Source organism: Anguilla anguilla, chromosome 10, assembly GCF_013347855.1.
Source record: "Anguilla anguilla isolate fAngAng1 chromosome 10, fAngAng1.pri, whole genome shotgun sequence".
Taxonomy (NCBI): domain Eukaryota; kingdom Metazoa; phylum Chordata; class Actinopteri; order Anguilliformes; family Anguillidae; genus Anguilla; species Anguilla anguilla.
Genome location: NC_049210.1, coordinates 27,257,126 through 27,268,205, shown reverse-complemented (window position 1 = coordinate 27,268,205; position 11,080 = coordinate 27,257,126). Strand labels below are relative to the sequence as shown.

At 41.3% G+C, this 11,080-nt stretch overlaps 1 protein-coding gene across 12 annotated transcripts in view; it reads right to left on the bottom strand.

Moving 5' to 3' along the window:
* Positions 1 to 1,916: 1,916 nt before the first annotated feature.
* LOC118237336 (formin-binding protein 1-like) overlaps positions 1,917 to 11,080 on the bottom strand; it is a 185,430-nt gene continuing 176,266 nt past the window's right edge. For 11 of the 12 annotated variants that reach the window (XM_035435933.1, XM_035435937.1, XM_035435926.1 and 8 more), the window contains 6 exons: positions 6,415 to 6,524; positions 5,483 to 5,615; positions 5,247 to 5,359; positions 4,667 to 4,803; positions 4,114 to 4,272; positions 1,917 to 3,010 (listed from right to left, as the gene is read on the bottom strand). In XM_035435933.1, coding sequence (XP_035291824.1) covers positions 3,003 to 3,010; positions 4,114 to 4,272; positions 4,667 to 4,803; positions 5,247 to 5,359; positions 5,483 to 5,615; positions 6,415 to 6,524 — 660 coding nt within the window. In that variant the 3' untranslated portion in view covers positions 1,917 to 3,002. Of the gene's footprint in view, positions 3,011 to 4,113; positions 4,273 to 4,666; positions 4,804 to 5,246; positions 5,389 to 5,482; positions 5,616 to 6,414; positions 6,525 to 11,080 lie in introns of those variants that run through there. The other variant, XR_004767148.1, reaches the window with a different exon arrangement.

The following is an 11,080-nucleotide window of genomic DNA, read 5'->3' as shown; positions in this document are numbered from 1 at the left end:
ATCTGCATTTTAAACTCATGTGAATTGTTAGATTACAAATCTAACATTTGAACGTTCAGAACTAAATCAAGAAAAAATGTCTTTGTCCCAGATATTATTGAGCTCACTGTACATGACGTGTTTTTTGCGATTTAGCTAACACTTAGCTATTTCCAAATCAAATGCTGGATTTTTTTGTGTTGCTTTATTATAAAAAATTTAACCTCCATTTTTACTGTGTGCTAAAACAGTAGGGTAAAATTAGAAAAAATATTTTTTTTTAAATAGGATATTACACATTCAGGGATATCGTTGTCAACAGATGTCAAATGATTAAGTAATTAGTGTAATATAGTGCCACATAGCCTAATAGTATAGCTAGCCTACCCCAATATGGATGACTTACGGCATATATTTTGCACACTATCTTCCCAACTACTGGCTATTTTCTGGAATAAATGCCACATCAGCACACTAGAGGGGCTACCCCTACTGCAAAAGCAGTGACATTGGAAAATTCTACTGCAAGTAAATTGTGATACTGTACACAAAAAAGTCGGTAGCCTGGCCTATTTGTACCACAATCTCAAAAAAGTTCTGGCCACAGTTTTCCAGAGACTTCGTAGCCAAATGCAGACCAATTCCTTTCCTGTAATTGCAACTCTCTTGCATGACCGCAACACAGTAACAACTAGAAGAGTGCACTCAGTAGAGTGCAGATCTCTGCCAGGCGTGTTAGCTTTGCTGATGCAACAATAGAGGCTACACAATCAATGAAACCAGACAAATACAATATTACAAGTTTTTACCATGTGCCACTGAAAATCCCAAAAACGCCAATTCAGTGAAGTAACGCTAAAGGTGGGGACGTTAGCTAATTTCATTCATATCAGCCACGATGTGTTAGACAGAGCTAACGTTGACGTTATACTGTAGTCTGGCACTTTCGTTTCAAATCTGGACATGAACAATTCCAAAAGACCAGCAATGTAAAATATCAGTTTCAATGTGAAAATGCCAACAAAATAATTGCCACAGATTCAAACATTAACGTACCCCATTAGTTGGCGGATTATTTTGTTGGCATTTTAACGTTGAAATTGACATTTTACATCGCTGGTCTTTCATTTCAAACGGAAGCAGTTGTTGATCACTTGCGGCCCCTACCGGCCGGTTAGGAGGAGTGAGGAGTTAGCGATCAATATATTTCAATGGACAATGATGGAAATTTATTCATACTTGTCGTTGACCGATTTGCTAAATATTCGAGAATTCAGGTCCTTGGGCTGCTGTCAGCATGCACAACAAATATTAGGCTGATCGGCCCAGTAGTATGTGAGATAAGCTGCGGACAGATACACAAACAAACACACACACGCGACCAAACGCATAATCTCCTCCAGGCTCTCGCCTGATGGAGATAATGATGACTGCTATTCAATCTTCTGGTGAGGAAAATAAATTTGTAAAATGAAGCACTTTGTAGCTATAGGAGAGATGTAAGAAGCAGGTTAATAAAAATATGTAAGAACTACTTATGCTACAAATTATCTTTTTGATAGTCTTGTTTCCCTTATCAGAAAATGCTATGAACAAAAAACTATAGGCAGCATAATTTGACAGTCTAAATAAACTCATTGGAAAATTCTACCAACATAAGCCCACCATTAATCTTTAAATATGAGGAAAGAACAGCTTCACTCATATTACAAAGGTGATTGAGTAAACAAGTGATGGCATACAGCATCCACAGTCAAAATCCACAGCATGATCACCACCATCTGAGACCATTCGTAAATTATTTGAATGATATTACTAAATTTGTGAGAAATCAAGCCAATCAATTGCACCCAAAATTAACTTTAAATAACAAGTTGCTTCTAAAATGTTACTGTACACATTTACCTTGATACACTGTAATATCTGCACTGCAGTAATAAGTTTTCCAGCCTTTTGACATTTATCATTTATTTTGCAAGTAGGTTACATTAGTGACAATCAACGTTTGGCCATTTGGATAACACAAACAAAATCAAGGAACTGAAGAACAATAAGTTGGTTTTGTACAATATGCTTGAAGAAAGGTTAAATTAACACCACAAATGGAATTATAATTTAATAAAACCACACTAATGATGAAAAACATGCAATACTAAACTTCGGTCAAAAATCCAGGTGAAAGTAACATAAATTTTTGTGTGCACCGCTAAATGTGAGAAAAACAAAGTAACTGTGATGTGCTCATGCGCAATACTCCTTAATAGGACAAAAACCAATAGGTTGGATGACATGTTAGAACACCATCTCCACAGAAAGCACCTTTCAACAAGGTAATGATTATAAGTTGTTCTGAATTTGTGTCTTGTTTATTGTTACTGTCAACTCAGTTCTGTTGCACTTTCCTTGTTTAGATGCCATTGTGAAATTATCATGAGAACATAACTAACTGTTTTTTATGCTTCGTTCTAACTATTATTCCATTCTTTTTTGTGGGCTGAACTCTGGAAATTAAACCTTATTTAACCATTTTTGTTCGGAACTGAACTAAATGAAAAATCATTCGTTCCTAATCCCTGGTTAATGTAATGTAATTTGAGGGTTAAGGCTAATGAAAGAGGCCATATTGTACTTGAGTTATGAGATAATGAAAGTGGCTGTAATGTATTTTAGTGCTGATGCTAATGACAGAGGCTCTAATTTATTGGAGTGTTGAGGGTAATGAATGAGGCTGTGTATTGTACTTGAGTTTTCAGTTAAAGTGGTTATAATGTTTTTGAATTTTGAAGGTAATGAAAGAACCTGTATTGTATTTGAGAGTCAGAAACTGTACTGTATTTGAGAGCTGTCGGTAATGCATGAAGTTGTAATTTATTTGAGTGCTGGGGTAATGAAAGAGGCTGTAATGTACTAGAGTGTTGAGGGTGATGAGGTGAGTAGTGAAATGCCTCATAGCGTCTCTGAGTCTGTGTCTAACTCCCTTTCAGGAACCGTTTCCCACTGCAGCCTGGCTTCCAGCCACACACTTAGGAATCTGCAATACAAATAAAATAAAAGAACAAACAAAAAAGAATGTTAGTGAGAATGCAAGAAAAATACACACAGATGGATAGATTCCAATGGGCAGAGAGGGAGAAAAAACATTTTCCAGATGGTTAAAAAAGTGCACGCAGAAGTTTTTTAATATCACATTAGACTGACATGGAAACTGAAAAATAAAATAATACATTCAACCACACTTCAAATACAATAACATAATACACTCAACCACACAGTAAAACTAAACTTTTGCACAATAGCAGTCTTGCTATATAGGAGAAAGCACGGTGCTGTGACAGCAAACATATTTAAGATATTTAAAATGGCCACAGGACAAAAGTTGTTGTGTTGCCTTTGGTTTCGGAGCCTTGAAGAAGAAGAGTTTTCCTCTTTATTTTGGTGGGGGTTCCTTGGTTGTGTGCTTTTAACTGGTTTTTACAAAGTGAGTAACACTTTGGCAAGGTCTGGCTTATCCGTCTCTCTCTCTCTGTCTCTCTCTCTTTTCTGGTATTTCCAGATTAATTGTTTATTGTTTAATGTTTTCCTGTATGTCTTCTGTTGTGTAATTTAGAAGTACAGTTTACTGTAGACTGACCTATCAATGAATCAGGTATTTAATTTTAAACATAATTATTAAATGAAATCAAATAAAATATATTTTAAATGTAGGTTAAGTGAGGGGTTCTAGCACGCAATATTGCTTGGTTCAGTGTTCAGTGCGCTGAACATTTTAACAAGGGCATTGACTGTTAGAACTGCTGGATTCAGAAAATAAACATGGTCTTAATTAATCCTCACTTGTTCGACACAGTGTAGGATATTTTCCTTCCATAATGAGGCCCAGAGCAGCAGACTGAAACAGGAGTAAGATTCCTTCTGGAGCTCCACACACATTTCAGAACCCTCAGGTATATGAGATGTGTAAAAGTATGTCACAGCATATACACTTACATACAGCTGGCCAGCCCACATTATGGATGTGCTTCAGACTTCACGATGAGATCATGCCCTTAACCCCCCCCCAAATTCTGCATGAGGACCAGAACAGAAGAAAAGGGGTTTTTATTCCCGGTTGAAGTTAGAAATATGTGACAGCACCTTGGCCGCTGTTGTCTAAGAAGACCTGGATGTAGGACGTGGGCACATATCCCTCCTCCTCATCATTCCTGCGCACGCGTGTCCAGCCATCGCCCTTGTCCTCCTCGATCATATGCAGCAGTTCGCCCTCTGACACAGACATGGTGCCTTCAGTTTGCCCTGAGACACAAAAACACATTAGGAAAGATTCATCACAGCCTAATCACAGCTACACTGCAGCCACATCACACTGACACGGCAGTAAAAGTTTGGATGGTGAGAGACTAGGTGACCAGCAAATTCTTGCCTAAAATAATTACCTGTACGAATAAAAAGACTTAGCTTTTATTTATCAGTGTGGTATCCCTTTATAATTCTTACCCCTGTGATGTTGTATTGGCAACAAGACCATGTGACAGTGTCATAGCAACAGGTTGAGTTGTGCTGCACAGAGATGCCTTTCGCTTCAAAAAAATGCAGTGCAGCCCACCCCATCACCATGACACTGTCACAACACCCTGTTACTATAACAACATTACAGGGTAAGGTGACAGTGTCACTTTTGCAGCATTACCTTCAAAAGGGTATAGCACTTTGCAGGTGCTGATGGCAGGCAGCGGTTCCTCATCTTCAAACTTGTCGGCCATCTCGTTGCTCTGACTCCTCTGCTGCATCTCTAAATTCTGATCCTCGGTGTAACTGCCATCTGGACTGCTCAGAAGGAGCACGTCACAATTATAAAAAAATGATATGTTTTTTTTTTAAACAGCACTTTTCATTTTATGGTGAAAAATCTCTTAAGTGCTTAAGTTACGCAGTGTGGCAACACTAAATAGGAGAAATTAACTAGGGTATGTGTGGTTGAGTAGGAGGCATGGGTGTGGCAAGTGTTGGAGGTGTGGCTTGTATACATATGCATGTGTGTATAGAAGCCATGGCTCAGGTGTGTTTAGGAGCTGTAGCTTAGGTGTGCGTATGTGGTGTCGCACAGGTGTGTGTAGGAGGAATGGCTGAGGTCTGTATTTTGTATGTGTGTGTGTGTGTGTGTATGCATGCAGGAGGTACAGCTCAGGTGTGGGTAGGATGACTGAGGAGTGTATGTGTGTGCGTGTGTGTGCAGGTGGTACAGTTCAGGTGGTTGCAGGTGACGCTACCTCTCACGATCTTGCCCACAGCTGCTGCTGTTCTTTGTCCCATATGGTCCACTCTGCTTTCTGGGGGGATCAGACTTCACTGGCAACCTCCCCTCTTCCTCTGCCAGCCAGCCCTGGAACACTCAAGCACACACAGACAAACATGCGCGCGCATATTCCCAGTTAGACCTAACTGGACTTTTTAGAGGAACAAGAAAGCAATGTTTCTTGGAAATACTGGAATAATCTAACACTACCTCAAATTTCTGGGCCTCAAGTCTAAGTCTATCGATGTTCTCGCAAATCTCAGCCAATCGCGGTTCCACACTGCTGGGGTCCCCCATCTGAGGGCTCTTCTGGTAAACATCCTTCATTTTGGTCAGAGCCTCTCTGAAATGGTCCAATCACCCTCAGTAACAAATCTCATGACACCAACAAAATCATAATCTCTATAGCTATTGATAACATCATATCTAGCATTTATAGAAAATGAGTTTAATGAAAAATTCTGTCATACTGGCTAGCTTGATCACTGGCCATGCGTAAGGCATGATGAATAAAAAACATGTCTGCGGCAATATTTCTCTGGCTATGCCAGCATATGCATATAGTAGTCTACCTATGTTAGACCACTATACAAATTACAAAAATGTGGATACAGTTGAGTTTTTAAATTTACATCACTGCTTAGTTTCAAATAATATTAAGCATACCAAGCATAGCTTGCTTGATAGCCAGGAAATGAACAATATGTTAGCCTTAATATTATGATTTCATGAGTTCTTCAATAAGCAAGATAATTGGTGAACTGATTTGGTTGGGCTAGTTTATTAAAGTTACTAACAAGTAAAATTATGTACTTTACATTATATATAACTCAAGTGAGTACATATTATTAATACTATTTCATTATTATTTCAGTTGGTTTCAATTATTTCAGTGTCTTTTAAAGTTAGTGGCTGAGTGGGCAAAAGGAAAATACATTTGTATAGGATCATATAAAAGAACTGTTAAGACCTGGTGATAACTATGCAAGAGTCTGAATGCTTTGACAAGCCACTATAGCTATATTCCTCCAGTGTTATAATTGTAATAGCATGTAAAAATGTGGCTAGTGGTGGCAATCAAATTGCCCCAGTGGAGATTTATTTTATTCTGTTTGCATGTTCTCTTCTGTTTGTTCCTGTACTTTTCGTCCAGTTCTTTCTGAAGGTGGCGGCCGATGTCCTGGATCTTAGCCTGCAGCCTTTTCCTCCGCTGCTCTGGTGGCAGGTGGCTTAGGTCTTCTGATCCTGATCCCTACAGGAGACATGCGCCAAAAGAGTCAGTGCTGTTCCCCCCAGAGACACCAGTCAGAGTTGTACCCCCCCTGAGAAACCAGTCAGGCCTGTGCATCTAGGAGAGAGCAGGCTTGGGTGTGTCCCCCAGGATACAACTTCACATGTGCCCACAATAAAGCCCCAAACTTGTTTTTTTTGTTGGTTTTTTCCTGTCAATTTCATCATCACAAGTGCTTCAGTCCCACAATCAATAATTCACCCCACTGGTCATTTAGCAACATCTGCCAATAACAACTTCAGGTCAAAGTAGTCTGATGAAATTAGCCAATTGCAGGATACTCAAAATACTACCTGCAAAATACTACCAATTTAATTGCAGTAGCATTGTCCAATAGGGCAGTAAGATTGATAGATATGACAAGCCTGTAGATTTGTGCTACCAGTAGGACCATTCAACAAAGTAGACAAATGGTGATGAATACTCTTTCTCCCCTATTCAAAATACATTATTGACCCCGAGTGGTAATGACATTCTGTAACTATTAGTAATTTAAAGTTAAGTATACAAGCCAAAAAATCTTCTTCTTTTTTCTCTGCAACCCAATACATGTATGTACATACATTACACTGCTCAATTATGCTTGTGTGAACTAATGCATGCAGGAATTTGTAATGATTATTACTTGTTTGATACAAATGCTAATAATTTCTACATTTCTTTTATGTAGATATTACATTTATTACAGATTACATTTATTATGCCAAAAAGAGATTATTGCAAAATATTGCAGTAATCATCAAAGTGTTTAAGAATGCATATCCATAATTTGCGCTAATACTGTAGCTGTATCATTTTAACTTCAGTCAATTAAAATGAAAAGAATGTTCAAGTTGTTTACTGTCACTCTTCTCATTACAGTCGGATGTAAGAGAAATAACTAAATACGGTACCCCAGGGACCACAATGCAGTACAAGAACAGCCAGAAACAATTAAAAATGGAAACTGTTCATTGGCTTTTGAATAGGCTATGATCTGTTGGACAAGTAAGGATTAATTAAAAATGTTTATTTTCCGAATCCAGCGGTTACAACAGTCAATGCCCTTGTTAAAATGCTCAGCACTCTGAATACTGAACCAAGTGATATTGCGCGCTGGAACCCCTCACTTAACCTACATGTAAATTATATTTTATGTGATTTAATTTAATAATTATTATTGAAAATGAGAATTATCAATTAAATCGCCAAATTCTTTGATAGGTCAGTCTACAGAAAACTGGTGAAATCAACCAACAAGTCAAAACAAGCTCTATGCCAGGTTTTAAGATTAAATAATTGAATTCAATAAGAAGCAGTCAATAATATTAATGAATTGAAAACATACATTCTTTATTGAATGCAGGCACTCTAATTCTAAATTACCCAACAGAAGACATACTACAAAACATTAAACAACTGATCTAGAAATACCAGAAGAGAGAGAGAGAGAGAGAGAGAGAGAGAGAGAGAAGGATAAGCCAGACCTTGCCATCAAGTATCACCCACTTCCAGTATAAGCGCCACAGGATGAAAGGAAACCAGCTAAAAGCACACAACCAAGGAACCACCAGCAAAATAAAAAGAGGAAACTCTTCTTCTTCCAGGCTCTGAACCAAACGTAACACAAACTTTTGCCTGTGGCCATCTTAAATACCTTACCCAGCATGGCTTTAGGATGTTTGCCCTGACTGGGTGATGTCGAGTTAAGGTTTAGGAGAGAAGGGAAGGGGGGTCAGACTAATTTATGGCAAGGACTGGCCTACCTAAAGATTGCATTCAAACTAAAAGTAATGGGTAATGATAAGAATGCAGGGTCTCCAACCCCCGATATGGTGTCCTGTGTCATCTGGTTTGTCTTTTCTGAGGAGGTGAGACCCATAGATTGTCAGCCTAGATTTGGGTATCAGTGGAATTTAAAATTGCCCCAATCACATTTGCTTTGATGCTTGTGTTCTTATTTACTGTTTCCCTCTCTAAGGCCAAAATCTAAACACTACATATCCTCCAGATCATAAACACATTGCATGGGAAAGACCGAAAATTAGCAATCCGCCATATGCTGGGCTGCAGTTTGCACCGTAGACCTAGTCTTAGCAGGCAGGCGTTGGGGGGGCCAGTCCCAGACTAGATGGACATGGAAATGGCAATGAGCTGCACTAAAATGCATTGCCTGATGTTGACCGACTCACTCCCAACAGCGACTCTCCTCCCACTTCGGCGCACGGCAAGTCACAAAATGACCAAACAGCTCAGGCGCATCAAAGTCAATGATGAAAATACCACTTTGCTAGTGCGACAGCTCGCAATACTCCATGCACAGAAAATAGAGCACCTAATCCTAAAACTGAAGTCACTTTGTATTTTGACAGCTCTGATCATTGCAGTGTGGACTGAGGGGGTGGTGACTCAGAGAAAGCCAGGAGCCGCACAGTCCAGCAACCTCAGCATAGCCTCACTTTCTTGTATGCTGAATATCACAGTGCAGTCAAAGATATAGATATATATAAAGATATTTATTAACTGAGCAATCCTACTGAAAGCCGTATTTGCTGTCACACAACCCATATAAGTTAAAGTCCCAATCAACCTCAATATTATTATTTTTTTTAAATTAGGTACATAAAATGTTCTCAGCTGTCAGTAAGAAATTTGCTGCAGAAATTAAATATTATTATGAAATGAGAAATGAAATATTCTGACCTTTATTATGACCTTGCTGGCCAATGTGAACTGTATAATTACAGTTTGTGTTGGATTTAAAATAAAAAAAACCTGGGAATGGCCCACATTCAATTGCCAATGAACTTTCTCTCTATAGACTAGCAGGAGTTTACTAGCTAGGCACTACAAATATGGAATATAGTTGCTAAGACTACTGCTATTAGGGTTTAGCACTTTCCCTTTAACCTGCTCTTATCTCTTCTTGAAAATTGCCGTTTCTACCCTCTTCCCCATGCTGCCGGCGGGGCTCTTGCCCCAACCCTCGAGAGTGCTTTGAGAGTCGTCTGGTCTCCCCCACCTCTGCGGTCCAGCCCCTCTTTCGTCATTGCCTCCACCCTGCCCACATCTGTCGCCACCTGCTGTTCCCCATCACCGCCACTCGGCCCCACCCATCATCTGAGCCACATCATAAACCTTGTAAAACTGACTGACATGTTGGTCACCAGTCGGCACCCTGAGCAAACCAGAGGAGGATGGGTTTCCCCCTTGAAGCTGGTTCCTTCCAAGGTTTTTTCCCATCTGCCACAGGGAGTTTTTCCTTGCCACTGTTTTCCTTTCACTGTTGCCTTAGGCTTGCTCCTGTGGGGGTTTATGCCAGGGTTGTATGTAAAGCGTATTGTGACAACTGCTGTAAAATACGCTATACAAATAAAATTTGATTGATTGATTGATTGATTGGTACTTTTGTTGCTGTTATTGTTTTTACCTCCATTACTATTTTTGTTGTTATTAAGAGGTGTGGAGGACATGGCAATGGTGGTCGTGGGTGCTGCGGGCGCGCGCACCTGCCGGGCATTTTCTCTCCCTCTCGCACGCTCATTCGGCATTTTCCTCCCCCTTCCCCCTTCCCCCCCCTCCGCGGTGCGGCCCCCGTGACTCCCCACCCAACCTTCGGGGGACCCGACTTCACCCAGGCCCCCGTGACTCCCCACCCAACCTTTGGAAGACCCGGCCACACCCAGGCTCCCGTGACTCCCCACCTGACCTTTGGAGGACCCTGTCACACCCAGGCTATCTCGACTCCCCGCCCAACCTTAGGGAGACCCGGCTACACCCAGGGTCCCATGACTCCCTGCCCAACCCTTGGGGGACCTGGCTATACCCAGGCTCCTGTGAAGTCCCGCCCAACTCCTGGGAAGACAGGAATCACCCAGGCTCCCGTGACGCCCCACCCGACCTTTGGGGGACCCTGCTACACCCAGGCTACCTTGACTCCCCGCCCAACCTTAAGGGGAACCGGCTACACCCAGGCTCCCGTGACTCCCTGCCCGATCTTTGGGGGACCCGGCTACACCCAGGCTCCCGTGACGCCCCACCCAACCCTTGGGGGACCCAAGGGACCCACAATCACAGTGGAAGCTCCAATGGCTAAATGATGTGAAGGTCCACGATGGGGAAAGCTCTGTTCAGATGGAAGCTGATATGGACTTGCATGGCATTGGCCACATGATCCAGCCCTCTGACCTAACCCTGGGAGGCTGGGCTGTGGCCCCATAGAAACTTGTGAAGATCCCAGGCAATGAAGCCCAAGCAGCTGGAGTTGGTGGAGCTGGAGGTGGGTTTGCGATTGGCTCCGGGTGGGTTGTGTTGGGGGGGTGGCGGTTGTGCTGTGGGGTGGGGGGGGGGGAGGGGCTGTTGGGTGCGTGTGTGTGTGGGGGTGGGGGGCATTGGGGGGGGGGTCTGGTGGGTGTGCGTGCCTGTAGCATTTATGACTACAATTTTATTTTCTCTCTTTCTCTTCTTCTTTTGTTCTGGTTTGATTAGGTCTGTTTATTTTATGATTTTGTTACCTCCTCTGCCCTTTTGTTTTGTTT